This window comes from Saccostrea cucullata, unplaced genomic scaffold (genome assembly GCF_032062105.1).
Source record: "Saccostrea cucullata isolate Sc308-1 unplaced genomic scaffold, CSIRO_AGI_Scuc_v1 ctg923, whole genome shotgun sequence".
In the NCBI taxonomy this organism is placed as follows: Eukaryota; Metazoa; Mollusca; class Bivalvia; order Ostreida; family Ostreidae; genus Saccostrea; species Saccostrea cuccullata.
The window spans coordinates 1-26,411 of NW_026936399.1; the positions used below are offsets into that span (position 1 = coordinate 1).

Genomic DNA, 26,411 nt, shown 5'->3' on the forward strand with positions numbered 1-26,411 from the left:
TCTTGATGTATGAGATTAACCTTCCTGGTGATGGCTTGTCTCTTCTCTTCCAGTCGTCTTCTCTCTTCCTGTTGGTAAGCAAACGGCATGCTGTCCTGTGGAAATGTACATATTGTTATGTTAAAAACAGACCAAGAAAAAAAAGAGAAATCTCATGATTTTGAGGGAGTTTATAACTATATGTTGCCTAATGAATAATAACATGGCCTCCTAATATATAATTTAAAAAGATAAAACATGAAGCAATGCTATGGAAGTGATTTGAAGCTACCTCTGAGATTGCTTTCATAAAAAATTTGTAAAACCTTACCTGGTTAGTTGTTTCATTACAACAAGGCTCTAGATGCATAGTTCATTTTGTTGTTGATGGTTTGTCTTCTTTCTATCAATCATTTCCCTCTTCCTCTTGTTAGGCATCAAGTGCCTGCTGCCCGACAAAAATCAACATATGATTAGTAAACAGTCATAAATATTCAACAAAACATAACAGGCATGAGGGGAGGGGAGGGTGTGCAAGAGGGAGTTAGTATCAAGTTAGCTTTATCCATATGACTGGGAGGAATTCCTGATAGAAATAATGTTGATTCAATAAAAAACTGTCAAGTCCTCACCTGAATTAGGGCCACTTTATTTTTTTACTGTGTTACCTCAAAATAAATACAGGTACCCATCCTTCGTCTGAGATTCTTGATGTCTGGGATTAACGGTGATGGCTTGTCTCTTCTCTTCCAGTCGGCATGCTGTCCTGTGGAAATGTACATATTGTTATGTTAAAAACAGACCAAGAAAAAAAAAGAGAAATCTCATGATTTTGAGGGAGTTTATAACTATATGTTGCCTAATGAATAATAACATGAACTCCTAATATAATTTAAAAAGATAAAACATGAAGCAATGCTATGGAAGTGATTTGAAGCTACCTCTAAGATTGCTTTCATAAAAAATTTGTAAAACCTTACCTGGTTAGTTGTTTCATTACAACAAGGCTCTAGATGCATAGTTCATTTTGTTGTTGATGGTTTGTCTTCTTTATATCAATCATTTCCCTCTTGCTCTTTTTTGGCCTCAAGTGCCTGCTGCCCGACAATAATCTACATATGATTAGTAAACAGTCATAAAAAATAAAAAACAAAACATAACAGGCATGAAGGGAGGGGAGGGTGTGCAAGAGGGGGTTAGTATCAAGTTAGCTTTATCTATATGATTGGGAGGAATTCCTGATTGAAATAATGTTGATTCAATAAAAAACTGTCAAGTCCTCACCTGAATTAGGGCCACTTTTTTTTTTACTGTGTTACCTCAAAATAAATACAGGTACCCATCCTTCGTCTGAGATTCTTGATGTATGAGATTAACCTTCCTGGTGATGGCTTGTCTCTTCTCTTCCAGTCGTCTTCTCTCTTCCTGTTGGGTAGCAACTGCATGCTGTCCTGTGGAAATGTACATATTGTTATGTTAAAAACAGACCAAGATAAAAGAAAAAAGAGAAATCTCATGATTTTGAGGGAGTTTATAACTATATGTTGCCTAATGAATAATAACATGGCCTCCTAATATATAATTTAAAAAGATAAAACATGAAGCAATGCTATGGAAGTGATTTGAAGCCACCTCTGAGATTGCTTTCATAAAAAATTTGTAAAACCTTACCTGGTTAGTTGTTTCATTACAACAAGGCTCTAGATGCACAGTTCATTTTGTTGTTGATGGTTTGTCTTCTTTCTATCAATCATTTCCCTCTTCCTCTTTCTTGTTATCCATCAACTGCCTGCTGCCCGACATAAATCAACATATGATTAGTAAACAGTCATAAATATTCAACAAAACATAACAGGCATGAGGGGAGGGGAGGGTGTGCAAGAGGGGGTTAGTATCAAGTTAGCTTTATCCATATGACTGGGAGGAATTCCTGATAGAAATAATGTTGATTCAATAAAAAACTGTCAAGTCCTCACCTGAATTAGGGCCACTTTATTTTTTTACTGTGTTACCTCAAAATAAATACAGGTACCCATCCTTCCTCTGAGATTCATGATGTCTGGGATTAACCTTCCTGGTGATGGCTTGTCTCTTCTCTCTTCCTGATGGGTAGCAACTGCATGCTGTCAAGTAGAAATGTACATATTGTTGTTAAAAACAGACCAAGAAAAAAAAAAGAAGAGAAATCTCATGATTTTGAGGGAGTTTATAACTAAATGTTGCCTAATGAATAATAACATGAACTCCTAATATATAATTTAAAAAGATAAAACATGAAGCAATGCTATGGAAGTGATTTGAAGCCATCTCTGAGATTGCTTTCATAAAGAATTTGTAAAATCTTACCTGGTTAGTTGTCTCATTACAACAAGGCTCTAGATGCACAGTTCATTTTGTTGTTGATGGTTTGTCTTCTTTCTATCATTTCTCTCTTCCTCTTTCTTGTTAGGCATCAACTGCCTGCTGCCCGACAAAAATCAACATATGATTAGTAAACAGTCATAAATATTCAACAAAAACATAACAGGCATGAGGGGAGGGGAGGGTGTGCAAGAGGGGGTTAGTATCAAGTTAGCTTTATCCATATGATTGGGAGGAATTCCTGATTGAAATAATGTTGATTCAATAAAAAACTGTCAAGTCCTCACCTGAATTAGGGCCACTTTTTTTTACTGTGTTACCTCAAAATAAATACAGGTACCCATCCTTTGTCTGAGATTCTTGATGTCTGGGATTAACCTTCCTGGTGATGGCTTGTCTCTACTCTTCCAGTCATCTTCTCTCTTCCTGTTGGGTAGCAACTGCATGCTGTCCAGTAGAAATGTACATATTGTTATGTTAAAAACAGACCAAGATAAAAAAGAGAAATCTCATGATTTTCAGGGAGTTTATAACTATATGTTGCCTAATGAATAATAACATGAACTCCTAATATATAATTTAAAAAGATAAAACATGAATCAATGCTATGGAAGTGACTTGAAGTCACCTCTGAGATTGCTTTCATAAAAAATTTGTAAAACCTTACCTGGTTAGTTGTCTCATTACAACAAGGCTCTAGATGCACAGTTCATTTTGTTATTGATGGTTTGTCTTCTTTCTATCAGTCATGTCCATCTTCCAATCTTGTTAGGCATCAACTGCCTGCTGCCCGACAAAAATCAACATATGATTAGTAAACAGTCATAAATATTCAACAAAACATACAGGCATGAAGGGAGGGGAGGTGTGCAAGAGGGGGTTAGTACAATCTGTTAGCTTTATCCATATGACTAGGAGGAATTCCTGAAAGAAATGATTTTGATTCATTAAGAAATACAGTAAAGTCCTCACCTGAGTTGGGGCCATCTTTTAATATTGTTACCTCAAAATAAACACAAGTTGTAACCCAGGTCTAAGGCTCTCAATGTATGGATTATCTTCCTGTTGATGGCTTGTCTTCTTTATTCATCTACATCATCTCGTCTCTCTTCCTGCGGTACAACAATCGCATGCTGTCTAGTAGAAAAATTACTTATGGTTAATAAGCAAAATTTAAAACAAGAAATATCATAAGGGTTTGGGGGAAGGGAAGGTGTGTGCAAGAGCAAGTTAGTCTATGTTAGTGATGGTTTAACTACTGAGAAATGAAACAAAAGTACTCACCTAGCTTGAGGGTCTTATTTTTATCAGAAAAAAGTACCTATCCTCAGTTTTGTGTTGCTTCACATCACCTTATGTGGGCTTCAGATACAAGGCATTTGCAGTGATTGGTCTCATGTCAATGGTGCTCTTGAAACCCTGCACCTCCTCTGGACAATGTGGTGAGTTTCTGTAAGTCTTGAAGTCTGAGGAAGAAATGAAAATGTCAAAACTTTACTTTGTAGACTCATATTTACCCTTGAAGAATGTGATTTGAAGACAACATGAATGTAATGCTAATACTAAGTATATCTTTCTAAAATAAGTGGGGGGCTTAGCCCCCCCCCCCCTCCCCTGGCCCTTTGCCCAGTCTCGATGTCTATGCTATACTCAAAACATTCATATAATTATGTATTTAACTAACTGGTAGGACGTTGAAAACTTTCAATACTAAATGAGTTAATTAAAACAGATGAAAACTAGAAATTTTTAAGTACAGTAAAATGTATGAGAGAGAAAGAATTTCCATAGTTTTGAACAATCAAATTGCCCCCTTTTTATTATGAATGCTAAGTTGCTTAAAGCTGTCCACTGTTAGTACCCCCTTTACACCTTTACATGCATCTACTTATCAAAGACTAGAATTTAAAAAAAAAAAGAAACAAATAAATGATCTTAAACAATCGTCACCTTTTTTTCAAGACCCTTTAATTTTCCCTTTTATTTTATCAAAACCTCAAATATTTAAAACGTCAATATCTCAGGTCCTGAAGTGACTTTATCATAAAAAAGTTATCCAACCAGGATCTGGTATTTATTATACCAATTATTTGTAGGAATATTGATCAATCTTTATATTTTTTTCAAAGTGCGTTAATATGGTCGATATTAACGCACTTTGAAAAAAAAAATTTTCAAAGTGTGTTAGCTTGATCCCAAATTTAACGCACTTTGAAAAAAATTTTCAAAGTGCGTAATTTTTCAAAGTGCGTTGTAACACAGGCACTACAGTTTCTTGGCAATGGACAGTCAAAACAATTTAACCTAGTGATCACTCATTAGGAAAATCTAGGAGAAATCCCACATCCAAAGCATTTGCATCTCTGGTAGTGTACATCAATAAATGTATCATGTGCAAAATAAATGTATCTTAAGTGCCAAGTTGGTTAGCATATGCCTTAAAGTCACTTAAAAACAAATGTTTTGAAAATTTAAACTGGTTGCGCATCTGGAAATTGAAGGTCAAATTCAGCATCCAAAGCAAGTCAAGTTGTGAGCATCATTAGATGTATCACCCATGCAAGTTATTTTCATGTAGGGCAAATAGTTTAAATAACATTTTAGAATGAATCTGATACAAAAACTTAACTTGGTGAGTGGTCATTCATTTGAAGTATATGTAGGTCAGATCCAGCATCTGAATTAAGCAAGTACAGTAATGTACATCCTTAGATGTTTAGTTCATGCAAGTTTGGTCATCATAATGCTTAAAGGACATCCTCCAAAAACTTCTACCAGGTCACTTATTATAAGTATATGAAATCCAGTATACCTAGCAAGCCTGGCAATGTGCAACTGTGCATGCATGTATCCTTCATACAAGTCTTTAGTCTAGTAATTGTAGGGCTCATACCAGTATAGTTACTTGGAGAGGAAACTTGCTTAAAACAAGATGTGTTTGTGAAACACTATGCGCCCGGCGGCAACAAAGTTCGAAAAAGCAATTTTTAGCATATATGTCACAGTCAAGGTCACACAAATCATTGACCTTGGTGTCATTTGAAAGAATTTAATTAGTGGAGTATGCTTCCTAAATATGAAGTCTTTATCACCTATAATGGTTCAAAAGTTATGGCGAAAGTTCAAAAAAGTTATTTTTATCATATAGGTTACAGTCAAGGCACAAAGTCATTAGCCTTGTTGGCATTTGAAAGAACTTAATTAGTAGAGTATGCATACCAAATATGTAGTCTCCATCTCCTATGGTTAAAAAATAATGGCTAAAGTTCGAAAAAGCTATTTTTAGCATATAGGTCACAGTCAAGGTCACAAGGTCATTGACCTTGGTGTCAGTTGAAAGTGCTTAATTAGTGGAGTATGCATACCAAATATGAAGTCTCTATCTTTCAGGGTTAAAAAGTAATGGTGAAGGTTAAAGTTGACAAACAGATAAACAGACAGACAAGACAAACACAATATATGCCTGAATCAATCAATTTGTGCGCATAAAAAAATAACCTCCTCCCAAAACAATAAAGGGGTCATTCTTTAGATAGTTCATAACAGCAGGGGGGGGGGGGGCAGGAGAGGGGGGTCCCCCTTTTTTTCAAACATAACTTTTTACCAAAGAAATTGTTCATTGAAAGACCGGTTGGCCCCCTCCACCCTCCCCACTTTTTGTTATAGTTCAGGGACGTAGCAACGGGGGGGGGGGGGGGGCAGGGCCCCCCCCCCCCCCACTTTTTTTCCCAACATTACCTTTAGTATAGGAAATGTTCAGTGAAAGGATGGTTGGCCCCCCCCACTTTTTACCATAGTATAGTGGTATAGTGATATCAATGAATTGTAGGTAAATGTAGGGAAAAAATGGAAAGTGAAAGAGTAAAAGTAACTTGGCATTGAAAAAGTTGCCCCCCCCCCCTCGAAATAGGATTTTCGAGGTTGGCCAAATTTTAATTCCCTTTTTTTTTTTTTTGTCAACTTTTTCAGGGAAGTAACTGGTTGCCCCCCCCCCCCCACTTTCAAAAACGATGCTACGTGCCTGTAGTTAGGTGAAATCTATCTATCTATCTCTCGATACTACTCGCCCTCAAGTTTTGAGTACTCTGAGTAGGGTGCGCAGCTGATTAAAAGATATAAAAAAAAGTAAAGAAAAGTAAATTTCAATGCAGTGAAAAGGGAACAGTATTAAGTTATTAGTGAAGATAAAAAGTTCAGAAAAACAGTATTCACAGTTAAAAGATAAAAACACTATAATGTTATATTTAAGGTCTGGGGTGATTCAGTTTGCTCACTTCCAGTTTGATGTTCAACATCTGGAAGCGAGATGAAATTTGGTGCTGGCTGAAAGAAGTCGGAACCTAATACACACACACTGTTGATAGCTTTATCAAGCTATTTTGAATAGCTTAATAAAGCTATATAGCTTTTAAAAGCTATATAGCTTAATCAAGAGATTGTGCTGGATTTGGTTCTACTGGCCTAAACCTGCGCCTACACCAATCCGATTCAAATACAAGATCTTTACAATAACATAAAGCACACTTATCATTATTGTAAAGATCTTTAATTTAAGCAGAATGCAACAACCCTTCCCCCATACACCCCCACCCCCGGACCAGGGATTGTCCAGGTGAGGTTTTGCTTTTTGTTTTCTGTGCCCCGTTTCAAAAACAATATAATCATATAACATACATATGTTAACGAGGACAAAGGATCCGCCATATTTACTTTCGTATCTGTCACATAGTAAACTGCACGGGGAAAAAAGCTGAATTTCGTTGCAACAAATTTAGCAAGAAGGTCATTAAAATATTTTTTCTCTTATTTAAACCTACCACAATCCATATCGTGTGAAATTAAAATTCTAAATAATTCACTGGTATTTTTAATCATGCGTTGATTTTGCCGATTTCGGTTTTGTTTACTGAAAAAGGAAACCTCCATTTCTACTTTCGGTTTCGAGTCACCTGACATATAACGTGATTTCTCGCTCATTTGTACGTGGATTTTTATGTGTAATACGTCATCAGAAATGTGGAAAATGGCAGATGGTAGTGGTAAGTGAAGATTTCGCCAAATTTTGAAAGGTTTTATTTCACATGTAGGTGAATATAGGTGACATTTGAACCTTTTTAGGAGAAATGATTTGAGTTTGGGAAGATTTGGGAATGTTCAGTTTGATATAGGATTAATAAACAAACAATTTTAAAAGCCTTCCATTCTTAATTTTTTAAGCGCTTTTTTGCGCCAAGAGAAAATGTATTTGGCCCCATTTTTTAACACAGGAGTTATCGCCCTTAGCTAACTTCCGGTTTATTTGTAGCATTAAATTACCTTATTATTTTCAACTGATTGAACAATATATAGTTATGAAGAGTGCATTTTGTATGTCACTCATTTCTATATCATATAGTATCATATAATTATGCCAAAATTATCTTATTATAGAGGAATTATTGAATTATTTATGCAATATTTAAATTATATACTGTAATATAGAAGTACAACATTGAACAAGGAGAGCTACTACCTGCAATCTTTATGGTACCAATTTTATTTAAAATTGTTAAAAAGATTTTATAATATTATATAAGAATTATCCATGTTTAATTTAAACAAATTTAATATTTAAAATAAAAATATTTTTTGCTAGAAAGCCCTGTTTTCAAGAAGACTCGGTTGAAAAGGGAGAATACAACTACAAGTTGTAACAAGGACAAGGTAAGGATTTTCACTACTCAGTACTGCAGGCCACTGTTTATCTTGTACCTGATGTTGGTGACCATAAAGTGTAGTTTGTGGCTTCTTGCTTGCTTTATAACCTGCATTTTGACTTTCTGTAGTCTCTTCCTCACTAATTCACTCACATTAATTCTAACTTGTTAAAGTAAACATAATTTATACTTAGAGACTATATATTATGCATGTTTTGTAGATGTTTACTTAGTATTTGTTGAACTGGTAATTATCATCCAAAGTATTTATCTTTAGCATTTTTGATACACTAAAATAAAATTCTAAAACAGGGAAGGTTATTAATCCACAAAAGTCATTTGAGCAAGAAATATTATTTTTTTAGGAATATCTATCAGATACAGAATCAGGCTCATGTACGAAGAAAAATAAGTGCACCCAAACACTTAATCTGAATGACTCTAGTGATTATTTGAAAGAAATAGAAATCATCTGTGACATTGAATCGTTTTACTATTGTGCAACATTAGCAGATGAGGATCTGCCTGAAGGGTTTCAAATCGATCGATCAACAAACACAAAACTTTCAAGTGTTTCATTTAAACCAAAGATAGGTGTTAATACCGATCAAGATATTCCAATGTACATTCTTACTGATAACATTTTCACAGGATCAAATTGTAAAGTAATAAACAAGAAGGACCTTTCCTGCCAAACTGTGATATCATTTTACTCAGAATCCTGCAATGAAATTAAGTAACTACTCAGTATGTCAGAAATCACAAAAGGAGATATTATTGGAAAGGTTACTGAACATGGTGTACCAGAATGTTGTGCATGGATATCTACATTTTTACCGGGAACTGATATTGCTCCTAGAACTATTGAATCATCCATTCAGAAAGTTCTTAACGATTTAAAAAAAATAAAGAAAAATAAATCAAAGACAGGATTTAGTGAAAAATTAAATTCTTTTAATTGTGAAAAATATACTTTTCCCAAACCACTTAAATTTCCAGTAAAAAGGAAGTCGCATGTACTGGACTGTGACAGTGTAGATATAACAACTGTAAAAAGTGTAGCAATATCATTAGCTTGTGACTTAAATGACTCTTTAAATAACAATAAAGCTCTTGCTGTGGAAAATGAAGAATTAAAAAAAAATTCTCAGCAGACAAGTAAATTAAGACACAAGGTTAAGAATTACAGAAATGAGGTGCCCAATTTAAAGAAACAAATTTCTTATTTGAAAACTCAAGTGTTGATACAAAGAAATACAATTAAAAGAATACGAGCCCAAAGTTCATATAACAATGTGCAAAGGCAGAGGGCAGAAGATTTGTTGAAACAACAGCAGAGGAAATCAAATCAACTTCAGGATGAATTTAATGAAAAAATAAGTTCACTCGAAGATTTAAAAAAAGAAATCAATGACTTGAAAGAAGAAAATGATTACCTAAAAATTCTTTTAGACAATCATGAAGTTATCTTATTTGACGAAGATTCGAAAATATATCTACCTTCAACCAACCAATGTATTTATGAGTTACTTAACCACAATGTTACAACAAGTAATGTGTCACCTGTGATAGCAGCAGTATTGAAATTGGCAAATCTTAAAGCAAACAGACTTCCAAGCAAGTCAACTGTGAACAATATGAACATACAAAGACTGATATTAGCACAGAAACAACTATCAGAAAACTTACTAGAAAAATCAGATGTTTGCTTGTTGAGTGATGAGACTTCAAAATATGGTAGAAAAATTGAAGGATTTCACCTGAGTGATAAAGATGGAAAGATGTGGGTACTTGGGCTAAGAGAAATGGCCACCAAATCTGGATCAGACACACTATTCACCTTGAATAATATCTTAGATGATATCAATGAGGCAAGTAATTGCAGTGAAAATGAAGTTAGCAAACACATTTTGTTAAGTATTGTGTCAACCATGTCCGATCGTGCTGCAACCCAAAAAAAATTCAATGAACTACTGGAAGAGTATCGAAAAATGGTATTAATGGAAAATTTAGGAGATGCATGGTTGCAGATGACACAGGATGAACAATTATCTATAAGTAGACTTTCCAATTTTTTTTGTGGCTTACATGCCCTTGTTCATATTGCTGAGGCAGCTTCGAGGTCCCTCCTAGAAACAGAAAACATTCTTTTCGAGTCAGGAGCACCATCTTTCGATACAGGGTTTAGAACAAAACAAGAGGCAGGAGCCGTCCGATTGATTAGGACAACGAGCAAGGGATTTTCATGTGGTGGGGATGAGAAAAGCGGCGCTTATGGACAATTTAATTTATTTGTGAAAGACTTTTTGAAAGAGAATAATTTGAAAAGTGTACCAATTCCAAGATTTCATGGAAACAGATTTAATATTTTGTTTTCAACAGCATCAAATGTTTTTTTCATGCACGAGAAGGTGAGGGAGTACTTGAGAGGAGACAATTCGAATAGACTATTACGTTCTATTAAATTTGACATTGAAGTACCAGAGTATCTAGCAGGTTGTAAAGCCCTTGGACTTATCTCTTATTTCATAACAACTCCATTGTGGTGCCTTGTGGAAGATAGAAATGTACATATCATGGATTCAGCACAATATTACAGAGAAATAGTGAATTTTATAGATGATTGTATTGAAAACACAGAAACATTCATTGATGGAGGACTTATGCTATCCTTTAGCCACTTTACAGAGGATGCAGTTTACCGAGCACTTGTGAAACCATGGGTTCATGATAATTTCGTTGTTTTGATACTTAAGTCAATTTTGACTGCTATCAATGTGACTGTGAAAAAACTTTTTGGAGATTTCCTTGAAGGCATGTTTGATAATCCATCAGATATGGCACGTGAGAGAACAAGTTCAGTACCTAAACACAATAAATTTTCAGAATCTATATTTGGACATGTGGACAGAATCCTTAGAGAGAAACCAAGCATCACAACAATAGCCAAGGAGGCCATTGTTATGTTCTGTCACAATAAAACTTTACAGTGGTTAGAAACTCATAGAGACAAGGAAAAGCTGATTGCTTCAGCAAGACTTAATGTGAAAACTGTGAGAGAAAATTTTAAAAGAAGACAGGCAGAAATTGAAGCCAAAAGGAAAGAGATTGTGCTTGAGAAGCTTAGAGCAGCTGAAATAACGGAGCAAAATAGAGTACAAAAACTTCAAAATTGCACCAATAAAATGTTGGAGTGGGGTTTATGGCAGTCAGAAGAACAAGTAAATTATCATCTGTCTCTTTGTAAAACTAAAAGGGAAAAACAAGATGGTCTAAAGGCCCAACTATTGTTCCGAAAAGAGGTCCTGCAACAAAAGATAAAAGATGATCAATATAAGAACATTTACTCATTCTCAAAGAATGTGGGAGGGAAGAGAGTGCTATTAACAGTGGATGAACTTGTGCAGAATCTGAAAGTTTTGATTAGGCATGCCTTTTCCATACCTTCTGCTGAAGAAGAGGATAATCCAATTTTCGTTGGTCGAAAAATTAGGATGAAGTTTCTCAGTGAGGGTCAAGGGGGTGAACACTGGGAGACTGGATTTGTTATATCAAAGGTATTTATTTCACTCAAAAAATCAAAATTTATGTGTAATTCAAATATGTTTATGATGTCAAATTCAAATTGATTGCCTCAAGTGTTTATACATGCAGTTTTAAATTCATATTTTAAGTTGAGGAGGTAAGCCTTTCCCTTTTCTCTGACTTTTATTTGTAGAAGTGTAATTTAGTACTTTCTAATATATGCATGCAACTTGTAAAATAATATTCTTAGTGTAGATGCACTAAAACTCTTTGTAATACACTGTATATCTGTATGCTTTGCTTGCTTGATGTGTGTGCCTTAGTCCTGGAATGCAATAAAAACAACTTGTACTAATTAAAATGTGGGAGATAATTATCAATTATTTTTATTTCAAAATGACAATTACATGAAATAAATTAAATTATACAACCGCTCATTGCATTCTCATTCAGTTTGACTAAATACATGTATAATTTGAGCAAGATTTATTACAAAACTTTTTTCTTTTTTTCAGGTTCCAGGTTATCCAGAGTGGTCAAACGTTAAGTTTGACCTCGATCCTGCAATTTACACTTATAAACTTTCAGAAGATTATAGTGCTGGTGATTTAGAAATATTGATGTAATTTTCATCAATATTTCTAAATCACCGGTAATGTACTGTATTGTATTAAATGTACTGAAATAAATAATTTTGAGAAAGTTTGTGACTATCTTTTGTCCAGGGATTGAGTTTTAGGCCATGTATATCAGTCGACGCTTCCTTTTTTATCAGGTGACAGAATGAAAATCGTGCTAGTCATGAATTCAAATGTCCATAACTTCCTTATTTTTTAACCTAGACAAAAGAAACATACATCATTGAATTTGTCTTTAAAAACCCTTTCTTTTGATATGCAACAATGTAGGATTTTTAAAAAAAATGTAAAATCCTTTGTCCTCGTTACATATGTGTCGTAAATATCCCTAAAATCTCCTAGGATTTATAACTATCGGCACGGGATAGGAAAATTGTGAAATACTCCGTGGACTTCATGACTTGTCGCCTCTCACTCTCCGAGAACATAAATGAAATTTATGGAGAATATTTTGCTTGCTTCGATAAACTTAAAATATTTACAGTAAAAAGGTCATTTATACGTACACAAAAAATAACTTACCCTTGTGTCCTCTTAAATTCTGCACCAACCGTTACAAGTTTGATGAACAGTGTTTGAATAGTCTTCACAACGCGCATGACGCGGGAAGTGTGTACCCACGCACGCATTCAAAGATCACGTGATAAACAATAAACAATTTAAAAGTTCTTACCTAAAATGTCTCAGATAATCCAATGTTTTAAGACTACTCTTTTAATTTCTTTTTATACAACATTCAGACTTAAAATAAAATGTTTAAAATTTTACTTTTGATTTTTTGTATTAAGGCACGGATCCAAGATTTCCAGTGGCAGTGCGTGTAAGAAGAGGATTGATAAGAAAACAAAAAATGATTTTCAATTTTAGTGAATGTTGCGTGTTTTAAGACGGTTAATGCTACAAGGGAGCTAAAAAAAAACATGTTATTAATGCATGTGGTATCAGAGACTGTCTCCTTTTCCCCAAATATTTTGCTGAAAATTTTCTTTGAAAGATCCCCCTTCTTCACTTACATTTTGTTACACTATAATGTAGTAAAGTCTGGGTAATGTTTAATTGTGCGAATAAAATTTGGTCTGAAAGTACATGTACGGTAGTTGGTCATTAACACACACACACACACACACTCCCAACATACACACACACGCACACTCACTCAAATGATCGTAAAAAATGTTATTTACAATGAAAAAAAATCAACAGATTTTCAATACGTGTTCTCAATAACTCAAACCTATCAGTACAGAGTAGATGGTTGATACTAATTACATTAAAAGATAAGTATCATTAAGAGTAAGACGCTTGTCATCCACGTCAAAAGTGAGTAGTATCTCAAACGACCTTCCTTCACGTGATGGATTTATCACGCATCATGGAATATGCCAGCAGAGCAATTGCTATTCATAACGCCATGTTCACTAAAGAACGTTGTTCATTTCTTGAATAATTGATTTTAATGGTGTAATTTACAGTATTTTCGTAACTTTTATTGGTAAACAAAATATATAAATTTCCAATCGTACTTAAACTGGCGCAAGTTTTAGCGTGTATGCTTTTAAACTAGTGATTGTTACACTCTAAAACTGTATTTATTTTTTTTACTTTTATAGTATACACATGTCAACTTTCTATACGTGACCCGGCCATTTCTAAAACTTTAGAAACGTTAAGAAGCATAAAATACAAATTGTTGCATGCTTTTCTCTTTGGTCTGATGGTACTAAAACAAAGGAATTAAGACAGAGAAGGGAAAACTTCTACACTATAATCAAACACTGTAATTAAAGGAAATCCTTCAAAGTACCTAGGCTACAGTATGTGGAAAGCTCAATTTTAGATATAGGATATTTGTCCGTACAGGTCCCTTCATATAACATCCTTCGCCGCAGTCATGCATTTTAACGCATATACCATTTCCTATTTCTAACGCAAAATCACGCATATATACCGTTTCCCCGCAATCACGCACTTTAAAAAGTGAAAAAACATTTATCTTCAATTTATTGCCAATTTCCTTTTATTTTATACTTGCTAAAATCTCATAAATTAAGAAGTTATTTTTTTTTTTATTAAAATATTAGATCATAATATGCTAGACTTTAGGGAAACTTGTACCGCGCTATAAAGTGCTTGCGGGGAAAAGTTATAATATTTATGGGCGGCGGAAAGGGTAAAAAAGACCAGAAGTCTCTGTCGAGACTGTAGCTCTACTGGTCTGTACTTATAACAAAGGATGAGAAAAGAAGCCATTAGACCAAAACTGTAAAAGGAGTAGCGTTTTAAAGGAATTTCACAGAAAATTCTATTTTTAGTAACCATGGCAACACCGTTCATCAAAATCAAAAACTGATGCACTATTTTATGCATCTTAGTGTAGTCTACTTGTGTGCCAAGTAATACTGAAATCAGACCAAAACTGTAGAAGGAGTAGCGTTATAAAGGAATTTCAGAAAATTCTATTTTTAGTAACCACGGCAACACCGTTCATCAAAATCAAAAACCGATGCACTATTTTATGTATCTTAGTGTAGTCTACATGTGTGCTAAGTTATATTGAAATCAAATCAAAACTGTAGGAGGAGTAGCATTTTAAAAGAATTTCACAGAAAAATTCTATTTTTAGTAACCATGGCAACACCGTTCATCGAAATCAAAAACCGATGCACTATTTTATGTATCTTAGTGTAGTCTAATTGTGTGCCAAGTTATATTAAAATCAGACCAAAACTGTAGGAGGAGTAGCGTTTTGAAAAATTGTTTACAGACAGACGGACAGACTGACAGACAGACGGAACAGACAGACAGACGGACGGACGACGGACACCTTACTATCGTATAAGCTCTTCTGGTCTCTGACCAGTAGAGCTTACAAAAAGACGTTAATGCAAAACTAACAAATTATTTTATAAACATAATGAAATACAAAACAGACAACTTTGAAAACAAAATCAACAGACTCATTTGCAAAATCAACAGACTCCGATGCAAAACCAACGATTATTCACTGAATTAACGCTAGATGGCGTGCAAAAAACATACATTACCTGATTTAACGCTAGATGGTGCGCAAGTTTTTCTACGTCATCATTATTTGTGTACTTTCATATTTTGCAAACCTCGGTAACCCAAAACACGTGCATATTGATGGTGATAATATTGTAATCATAATTTGTAGTGCCAAACGATGCATTAGAGTTATGGACATCGTTTTTGCATATAAGCAGTTACTATAAATTTCTTGCAATCATGGTATGGCTGACGGAGGTTACACTGGGTCTATAGTGATTGAATTGCATAAGTGAATAAAAAGGCAAAAACATGTTGCTGTCAATTTGTTTTTAACTTTTCAACCAAAAAAAGTTTTTTTCGGTTGTCAGTGAGTAACTAAAAGGTTTCCAACCAACTATGCATGACGGTGGCGTTGGCACGTAACAACGTCACATCATGATAAGGCTTCATCATGCCTCCTCCATGTCCTCTAGCTGTTATCGTCAAGGCATTATCACTGAAACCGATATTTATACAGCAGACAATAATACAGGGGATTTTACCCTAATACTGACAGAAACTTTCTGCTCTAATTTGGTCCGCGAGCTTGGCAACTTTACGTCGATTTTACTCTCACACGCGCACGTACGCGTCGTATGCGTAATGTTTTAAGCATTTTCACACTTGCATTTACATTTTACACTTGTCAAATTACCCATGGATAGTTACAACTAACAAATTGTGAAAGAAGAATTGACAGATTATGAAATTAAGATTTACAATTTACAAATTTAGGTTTACATGTGTACATTTTAAGAATTACAGAGTTGGAATTTTGAACCCTTTGGCTTTCCATAGAAATCGAGAGTTAAGCGTTCATAGTTTTTCAAGAGATTTTTGCCGGGTTTTAAAAATTTCCTCATGATCCAACACCAAAAGAAATTGAAAACATATCAGGAGGGGTGTGTGTCCCTTTCGGCCTTGGAACGTATGTCCAGAGAAGAATTCTAACTCCTTATTATCATCAAAAGTTTAATAAAATATTTTTTTAAATTTCAATAATAATGTCGAAACTAGCAACCCGTCTGATTTCTCAACTAAGTTTTATCTATCCCATGAACAGAGAACAGACAAAGTGGAATAGCTGTCCAGCGCTTAACATCCGGAAATTGTCCTGCACATTGGGGATCATATTTTAGTGTTATTTGTGCGGGGTTTTTTTTTCGCCTTACATACATGTATTTAGTTACTGGCCTGCAATTTTGTTGGACTGAAAAATGAATTTATGTCTATCCCACATATTTTGTAACCAGCACACCCCTTTACAGTCTGTATATTGGTGAAATAAGTAGGGGTGCCCTGTATACGAAACAAGTACATGGACCATTTATCATATATCTGCAAGCCAAGGAGGAATATTTTGTCTACAATCCAAACACACGTACGGTAAAATTCATTTTGTTAACATTAAATCGCACATTTTTAAAAAAGGAAAGAGCTCTGACAATTTTTTTAAAAGCCTGACTGGAAGTATACAATTATGACGAAATCTAACAATTTCAAAGACTTAAAAGGACGAACAAAAATTGCAAATAGTTTATTAGGAACTATAAAAGAATGAATATATAAAAAAATACATAACACACATTCTATTTGAACTTTATAGGGTAACAAAGTGATGAACATTCACAAAATTTAAAACTTTCAAACATGAGACAAAACAAATTAAAAAAAAAGAAAATGTTGCATGTGATATTAAGTATGATAATATATAATTTGACTATATAGGTGCTAATTATAAAAGTGTACAGAAACAAACCTTCGTGTTTTCTTGTTTCTTAAAGTAAAATAAACATTTGATTAAAGATTAACACAAATTAAAGAATAAAATAAAATAAAACAACAACAGAACTGTCTTTGGCACCATATTGCAATACAATGACGTGTAGTTTCACCGAAATCTCTACAGGACAGAACGACAAATGATGCAAAGTGACATAACAAGACGTGATACACTTATGACTAGATTTTCTAACAATTATGAAGTCCGCCGTCAAGAGACTATAGATTGTCCATAAACAGTTCCTGTGACATTGGCTGACAAGGTATACGATTTACTTAAATATATTCGTAGGTCATGATCTGTAATATTTGATAGCTCTTAAAAATAACCTTGCTTAAATTTTAAATACATTTAGTAATGTTCTAGAAAAAAAAACAACTTGTGATTTATACATGTACAATAAGTAAAATTGAAAATAATTTCAAGTTCAATTAAACTCAGTATCTAAAAACAATTATCACATATTTCTGTCATGCAAGCATTAAAAATGATATAAAGAACATACAAACAAACTATGAAACACAAACTGATTAAGAAATTTAAGTTTTGCCTTTTCACAGCATTGAAGAAAGCATTTGATCCCAAATCAAGAATTATGTTATAAATCACTATATATAGAACCAATCTAATATAGCCAAATAAGCACTCTCCTGTTAATGTGTTTTCACCTTCCTTCTTTGTGTAATCCATAAGAATGCAGACACTACAAAGGTACTCACACAGATTCCTATTAAAAATGTTGCTGTTGGAAAATCATCCTGAAATGTGAAGAAAAGAAAATTCTGTACTTATGTAATATGTAAAGAAATGGGTATTATTGTAAAACAGAGAGCAATACATGTATTTACTAGTAAAGCAAAAAAAAATATATTAAAAAAAAACATTCCTCACATTGGAAGATAAAGGGAAATAAGAATTCCCATATCCCATCCCCAAATTGTAACTCATATTTTCAAATTTTTTGATGATGCTTACCAAAGTGTTCAAGAGCTGGGGTAACTTCCCCTTTAATATTGCAACTTGTTATTTATAGACTTACCTTTCTTAAACACTTGTAACCATGGAAACCTGGTCTGCAGAGACACTCTGTAATCTGTGGGCCCACATCAGAACAATAGCTATTGGAATTGGGACAACTTACTGTAATTAATGAAAAAAACTTCATGTAACTTCCAAATATACTTGATTTTGTTTTTCAAGTACAGTATGTAAAATATTAGCTGATTGTTTGCAAGCAAAATGAATTTGAAAGATGTGTGCTTGCACAGCAAACATCACTGCACATAAAATACAATCCAGGTGTACTAATCTGTGAATCAAGATAGTATATATGCATTACTGAACAATTTCTAGTTTAAATTTTTATGAGAAAAAGATTTCATGAGATTATTTCAAATCAAAACTGGGACATTCAGTGTGGCAATTTTACATGAACTGGCTCATCCATAAAATTAGGATATGAACACTGCTTTGTAAGAATGTTTACTACCATTTCTATGAAAAATTATCCTACCATTGAAAACTTTACATGTGCTGCGTTCCTCTAAACAAACCACCATATCTGGTTGAGTTTCCTCTGCACTCCATAACGATGGCCCACCAGGACAAGACAAATTGGGAGGTAATGTCCTAAAAATAGTAAATATCTTTCAACAAACAGACTTCATTTCATCCTTTTGATAACATTTATATCAGTCTTCAAGAAGATATGAGGAAGGAAATGGATTCTTAAAGTTGCTAAATTTAACAATTCATAGTAGAGTACATGTAATTATTTTTTTTAACCATCAACATTAAAATTGGTTAGAGGTTCGGCATGTTTCTTTAGCAAAATAAATTATATTGTATATAGAAATTTGTTTTGTGAGTAGAGAATACTAGAGATGCTAGAAAATTTGCTTTATAAAAAGCTCACTCAGCTTATGATCTAAGAGACTAACAACATGCACAAAACTGATCAAAAAAGCAAAGTTTTATGAGAAAAAAAATTATGCATGTACTTACAAATTCTTTAAGGCATTAACACCGGTAAAGTCATCTACATCGATTTGGCTGATGTTGTTCTTATGCAAGTATCTAAAATAAAATTTGTTTATTATCATCAGTGCAAGAAACAAATATTATAATTCATTATAAAACATATGCATCTAAAAATGGAATAAAATCAGTTAAACCATTTTTTTTTTCATCAATCTCTTAGAAAAGCAAGTTATGCAAACATTTCACATAATTATACATCTCTGAATTATTGTCTACAAACTAATACTTCTATAAGTATGATACAGTACATTAAAGGCCAAACTTTTAAGGTGCTAATGATAAGTCTCGGATACCAACTAACAATAGTTTAACTGAATTATTATTTTGCAGAAATTTCTCGATCGATCCTACCATGTAAAGTGCTTAGTGTGTATATAAAATCCAACGGCCCTTTGACATTAATTACGTAATCGGGCGTTCCGGTTTACATGTACTTATGTGAAAGCTAGGAACACACACACACACAAAATAAAATTTAGAAATCTGTTAGTGCACAATAAATTTTAGCGTTTAAGGGGCTCTTGCGCCAAAGGTGCTAAAATTAGTAGTGCGCCAAATATTCTCGTTTTACGGTACATGTATATGATGTTTGATGCTCAAACAATACTTACAATACATACAGATGCCTCATTGAATGAAAATGTCCAGATATATTTGTTAAGCCACAGTCTATTAAATCAATTCTGTGAAGGAAAATAGAATGGATTATTTACATGTACATGTGATTTGAATAAATCTCTAATATTAGTGTTTAACGATATATAAATTTTTAACCATTTAAAAGCATCCTAAATTTTCAGCAATTTTATAGAGATGAGGATGGAGAAAGAATATTAAATAGAGAACACCAGCTTCGAGGATGGAGAACTTCAATTTCACTCCACTTAAATTAATGAAAAGGACAACAAATGACTGTGTTCTAGAAAATGGACTAACTTCCATTTTCCTCTGAACTAAAGTTTAAATATTACATGTCTTGACAATATAATGAGTTTATTTAGAAATTTCAAGTGATAATGATTGAAGCAGAGATATACTAGTCAATTGGAAACATATGAGCTGGCTTGACTTACAGTCAGTATCCTTATGCACTCAGCATACGTTTCATCAGGTACAGCAACATTTTTTTTTAATGGGTATATTGAACAAGTAACCATCAGTCAGAATAATTTTTTCTAACCGAGGAGAGGGGATTCTTAATTTAATATCATAGGAAATATGCAATCGCAATTTTGAAAAAAAAACGTTTTACCCACCCAGTCACAGAAGCTGGGGACAATGAATCACTTTCTTTTACACAACATCGACCTCTGGCTGTTGAGTTTAAACTTTGACATTCTAGAGTTGATGGACTTTTGCATGATAAATCACATACATGTACAGCTGAGATCTAAAGAAATTGAAAATAATGTTTTGCATAACAGTCTTGCACTATGGTACATTAAATCACATCTCAGATCATAGGAGGATATTGGGTGAAAAATTAGCTATAGGATAAAATTGTATAAACTGATAAAAATACATCAAATCATATCACTGGGTATTCTTAAATTTAATATCTCCTTCTGTTTAAATTTATTTTGAGATTTCTGGCATTTACACAATAGAATGTAGGCCTTCTACGAGCAACTTCTCAGATTAATAAACTGATCAACTGATACAGTGTAATTAGATGCTGATTCAGTTAATTTTAAAAATCACTGAAATAAGATTGAATAATTACTTGTTGAAAAAAAATAAAATCTTCAACATACCACTGAAATATCGCCATCAGTAACAGTAAAATAAAACAATAACAGAACACACGAATACTTTCCCCACATATTGAAAGTAAATCATACAGATTTTTTGCTTCGTAGCTCGAATTTACTCAATTAGCGGGCACCGGAACACATTAACCCATACATTAAATAATTCGTAAGGCTCGAATCACGTACCTCTCAGTTTGCGAACTCCTGTGCATATTGCTAAGTTGCTTTTCAAAATAACTTTAAAAATATCATGCCAACTGAATAAGTATGAATTATATTACTCATTATATCATCCATGATGAAATATACAACTTTATTATTACCCCCCCCCCTTTTTTTTTTGCATTACCCAAATGTCATACCTTTTGATTCTTTTACTTTTCGTTTGTTAGTAACTGTTTTGGCTGTGCACTTTATAAAATCTTCCTTACAGCTTCTGATTTAATATGGGGGAAACATTCAATTATTTTAGTGCAGATTCAAGTAGGTGTGAATTTGTGTCAATTCTTTTGCCAATTTCTAAGCACACATACATGTACATGATGTAGTTCTGCTTGTACATGTAAACTTGTTTCATGATTTTTTTTTTTCACAGATGAATGTAGTTATCATCCAAAGATAACAGAGAGAAAAGATGAAAGGAAAATCATCTTTTTTATTGTGGCAGTTTAAACATAATGAAAAAGTTATAACAATTAAAATAAAATATTAATGCTATATAGGCTGAGAAGATCTCTGCGTATTTTTCTTTACTACTTGAGAAATCAGATTTGCAAATGATAGGTAAACTAGTTCAAATATGATTTAACACTACCTCGGAAATTATTTTTTATAAAAAAAAGGTACAGTATAAGAGGTAACTTATACATTATGTAAAGACATCATCATAGGAACATTTTATTAATAAAAACATACTCTAACAAAACAACTACAGGGATAAGATTAACTTTGTTGATTGTTCTTCAACAAGAGATAAAAAAAAAATACTAATGAAATACTTGTAACTCAGATTTACATGAATAATAAAAAGTCCAAATACAACATCTTCCATACAATTCTATCATACAAGTACAGAATATTTTTAAAAATGGTGACTTAAAACAAATGTAACAGAAACACACATTTCATGCTCTCAGAATAACCATACACTAAAATCACCACAAACAACATATAAAAAACTTATATAAAGAAACATATAACATTTAAAAACAACAAAATAAATCTGAAAATTCAGTGCGTATTATCTCCATATCACAGACATTCTATCATCATTTCCTCTCTCGATCAAACATCCATCGGTGCCTGCATCTCTGCGTCCAGTTTTCTATCTCCTTTTCGTGCCTCCAAATCCTGAAGCTGTACGAGTACCAGTGGAACCTCCTCCCATTCCCCCCATGCTGAATCCCGAACCAGAACCAGAGCTGAACCAGCCAGGTGAGGCCCTCCTGTTCCACCCCCAGCCTGTTGTGTAGGGTGAGGCATAGCCAGGGGCATAGTAATTATTCCTGTTATTTCCAAGCATGTATCCCAGGATGCCACCCGTGAAAGCTCCAGACCAGAATCCTCCACCAGTTCCTGCACCACCTGTGCCAGGGGCGTAAGTGGTTCCACATCCTTTGTGAATGTAAAAAGGTATTCTTATTAAATCCAGAAATTAAAATTTAGCAACTGATTTGCAAAAGTAAGTCTTAATATTTCTTGACTTGTCTTGATTACTTTGGAATACATGTACGATTTCAATCCAACATATTTAGTATCTATCACCATAATTTTCAGAATCTGTTTTAAAACTAAAACTTTCATAAATATTGAATGGAGACTTGGAAAATATGGACTTGTATAATGAAACATATCCATTGGCAAGTCCATAGTAAGCACTTCAATCAGGAAATCTATGTTCTCATTATGCAAGAATATGCAACTTTGGAAAAAATCTTTAAAATCACCTTTTATAGCACTACTTCCCAGTGGTAAAACACTTTTTCAAAATTAATAACACCCAGGCAGTAGTATAACAGTGCCCTATTGAAAATGACTGAAGTTTCTTGTACCTGGCTGTGTGTACTCGTCTCTAAAGCCTGGTGGAGGTGGTTGTTGATAACCACTTCCTGTGGGTCTGTAGCCATTATTGGCACCATAGCCAGCTGTAGCTGATACACATGTCTTATATATAACGTAGATAATCAGAGCTGCCACTCCAAGTGTTAACAGGTCACTAAATATTGACCCCACTTTGCGTCCATACCTGAAGTGCAAGATCAAAATAAATTCAAATATTTAAAAATAAAGATTATATCAAGAAACTCTTTTTTATTTCAATTCTTGCTAGTATTAATGATATCATAATTACACAAGTAGGTCACAGTCTGTTCCATCAATATATTCAATGACTGGATGATGAACTTACCCATAGGACTGACTACCAGTATAGGGGCTACTGTATGATTGACCACCATAGTAATCGTGTCCCCCGCTCTGCTGCTGTTGGTACCCTTCTTTTGTGAGATCAATAGTGTACTCCAACTAAAATCAGAACACAAATCGTTTAAAATCTCAATACTTGAGAAGGTTTTCCTTCAAATATTGTTACATTTACAATTATATTTTTTCAACAAACTAAACTAGCAAATACATTTGATACTATAAAAAAATTATATTAAAAAAATCCTACCCCACAGGAGCCTCTCAAAACATAGGGGTCATCTGGATAATCATATCCCTCACAGGTCACATCCACTGAACCAAAGCGGTAAGCATTGTCCATGTCAGTTTTACACTCCCACTAATCAACATAAAAAAATGAAGTTATTGTAATATGGATACTTTATCTAAAAGCTAAACACAAAAGATTAAAATTGAAATAGTTTACCCATGTGTCTTTTCCCCGAATTGTTAATTTCTCCATCATCAAGATTTATTATCAAATTCATAATGAACTGAAGCATTACATGAATTTTATCGAATTTTAAATGTTCACATTATTTAACCAATGCTGCATGTTCAAATATTTCACTGCTATGGATTTACCCATAGTATTATTAAGAGACTTGTATACCTGTACATCATAACCATCAGACCCCCTGTTATAACACTGTACAACTTGTGGTTTGAAGGCATTACAACCAGCTGTCCCTCCAATACACTTCAACTGTAAAAAAAAAAAAAAAAACTTTTAGTTTATAAGTCATTGAAGAGAATTATGAGTTCACAACTTCTTTTGAAACTGTGTTTAAGAATTGTATGGTCACTTTGGTATTAATAAGTTTTATTTATAATGTACCATGTAACAGAAGTTACACATTGTCCATATACACCAAATAATCACCAGAAACCTATTACAGATTTCATGTACCTTCCACTCCATAGAATAATTCATATAACGGAAAACTTCCATACATTTTCCAGAATTTTATCTACTACAATTTATCATCCATGTTGACAATGTGAACTCTCTGATTTGTAACAAGTATACTAAATTTACATGAATAAAAATTCTTTGCACCCCTTTCTAATTTTGATGTACTGCAATGTACTGCCTACATATATAATATGAGTACTGTAACAAATCTTTATATGGACAATATCAATGATAGAAATTTTACCTGTAAAATTTTCAGCATCATGAAAAGAAACATTTAAAACCTGTACCTGAGGGACGGCCGCAGATCTCCTGGCATTGGTCATCATTCCACTTTTCAAGGTAAGGGTATGGATATCTGTAAGCCGAACTTTATCCCCATGACTTCCAAATGCCCCTGTAAAGGAACATGAGTAACAACATAATCGGATGTTTGTCCTGACAATAAAAGATGTTTCCTGATAGTTTAAATTTATGAACCGTAAACTTACCCAGTGCAACAGTAATGAACATGTGCACGAAGAATAAACACAAAATGATCCTCATTTTCTTATACTGTTCAATTTTTCTGGCCACCGGCAATCTGTATTATTAAGTTCTTGCTGTCAGATGCTGTAAGTGTAAACAAGGTTTCAGTTTTAATTTCAACGACAAGAATCGAAAGTTAATGGTCAAGTAAATGTCCCACACTATGATGTTGAGTTCAGAATAGAAAATATCACTTTAAATACACGTTAAAATGACAAAATAAATAAATGACGAAACTTACAGCTGCTATTTTTCTAGAATGTTTACTTCTACGTAGAAATAGAATTTACATCTACGTGTACTTCCGGTGGTACAGCGTCCAGACAATTCAATCTAGTTTACTTCGGTTGAATGTCCCTGATTTAAGGATATCCGATCCTCATCCAGGAAGGATAACTCCAGAAATTAATATTTAATTTGAAATGCATCAAAATGAAGCGTGAAAATGTAATTTTTTATGCAACAATTTTCATTTTATTTATCTTTCAAAGTTTTTGGAAGTCTTAGAAAAGGTCTTATAAAAGTTGAAATTTATATATACCCTATAAACGGAAAAAATAATTAATACAGCATTAGAGAAATAAGATTTTCTAACGCTTAATAGCATGATATGAAATATCATGTGATTTGTGGTGTTTTGCAATGATAGCAAAAGCCTTTTACACTATGTATTATAGAATACATGACGGAAATAGAAGACAAAAAATACCAAATAAGTATAAAAATCATGACAATTTCTCTGAATGTCTGGATACCTATCGTTTTTTAACCTAAAATATATTTGTTGATCAATTTGCAATTAGAAAATACATTGCCGATATTTCAATTCGCTTTTTCTGCAAAAATATTGGAGATTTGACAATTTTTCCCGATATAATAGGATTAACTTTAATCTTTAACTTTAATTAAAGAAATACTGTAGATAAATTTCATTGGCGTCGGAAGCAAATTGAAAGTGGGGGGCTAAGTGTAAAAAAAAAATTTTTTTTGTACCTTCAAAAAAACCTGACAAGCAAAAAAAAAAAAAAAAAAAAAAAAAGTGAAATGTCCATTTCTCAAACACGAAAACCCTATTTCGTGGGGGGGGGGCTTCAGTACCAAAATTTTTTTCCAAACACCACCACTTTCCCCATTTTTAACCTATACTAAGACGTATCTGTGGAAAGGGGGGGGGGCTAAACCTACGAAGATATGTTTAATGTCTATACAAGTATATATTTGAAAAAAAAGTGGGGGCTAAGCCCCCCCCCCCCCCCCCCCCGGTTCCGACGCCTATGAATTTACATAAGTTTGTGGAATCCGAGATACTTTTATGAGTACTTTTGATTACTTAACCGCGAATTTTAAAATCCTGATCGGACTACCTTAAATTACAGGTGCTTGAGAACAGGACCCTCCCCGTTCGATATAGACGCCTGGGCCTTTTCGACTTTTTTCTCTTAAATAATCTTTCATTAACATATTTGTGATAAGATCTATACAGCAAAACTCGTTTAGTACGAACACGGATATAGCGAATTTACGGATATAGCGAAGTCATCTTGGATCCCCAGCTATATAAATTTAATGAATTTCTTAAATGGTTATAACGAATTACGGATATAGCGAAGTTATTTCGTAGGTCCCTGTGACTTCGTTATAACCGAGTTGTACCAACAAATCGAAAATTTACCCGAAACAATCTACATTCTATATATAGAGTGG

The 26,411-nt window shown here is 33.6% G+C and overlaps 1 protein-coding gene and 1 long non-coding RNA gene across 3 annotated transcripts; both read right to left on the bottom strand.

Annotated features, from left to right (window-relative positions):
- Nucleotides 1-1,286: 1,286 nt before the first annotated feature.
- On the bottom strand, nucleotides 1,287-3,485 carry LOC134245471 (uncharacterized). Of its 2 annotated transcripts, none has more exons than XR_009987434.1 (4): nucleotides 3,008-3,485; nucleotides 2,326-2,787; nucleotides 1,651-2,102; nucleotides 1,287-1,430 (listed from the first exon to the last, which is right to left on the bottom strand). It is a non-coding gene; the product is annotated as an uncharacterized LOC134245471 (long non-coding RNA). The 2 variants fall into 2 exon arrangements; XR_009987435.1 differs by having other exon boundaries at nucleotides 3,003-3,485.
- Nucleotides 3,486-16,771: 13,286 nt separating this feature from the next.
- On the bottom strand, nucleotides 16,772-25,038 carry LOC134245488 (store-operated calcium entry-associated regulatory factor-like). Its single transcript, XM_062727760.1, has 14 exons — nucleotides 24,949-25,038; nucleotides 24,671-24,791; nucleotides 24,470-24,576; nucleotides 23,877-23,969; nucleotides 23,493-23,603; nucleotides 23,229-23,344; nucleotides 22,873-23,066; nucleotides 22,190-22,435; nucleotides 20,327-20,453; nucleotides 19,682-19,753; nucleotides 19,035-19,106; nucleotides 18,544-18,659; nucleotides 18,070-18,170; nucleotides 16,772-17,788 (listed from the first exon to the last, which is right to left on the bottom strand). Exons 2-14 carry the CDS (start codon nucleotides 24,723-24,725, stop codon nucleotides 17,684-17,686), a joined length of 1,515 nt encoding a protein of 504 aa, XP_062583744.1. The 5' UTR covers nucleotides 24,726-24,791; nucleotides 24,949-25,038; the 3' UTR covers nucleotides 16,772-17,683.
- Between the last annotated feature and the right edge of the window lie 1,373 nt (nucleotides 25,039-26,411).

What these genes read in the sequence shown, in the direction of transcription:
- LOC134245488 (XM_062727760.1), bottom strand. Translation starts at nt 24,725, where the DNA reads ATGAGGATCATTTTGTGTTTATTCTTCGTGCACATGTTCATTACTGTT. An exon ending in GATCTGCGGCCGTCCCTCAG is followed by an intron (nt 23,970 to 24,469) that starts GTACAGGTTTTA and finishes TTTTTTTTACAG; the next exon opens with TTGAAGTGTATTGGAGGGAC. An exon ending in CTGATGGTTATGATGTACAG is followed by an intron (nt 23,604 to 23,876) that starts GTATACAAGTCT and finishes TATGTTGATTAG; the next exon opens with TGGGAGTGTAAAACTGACAT.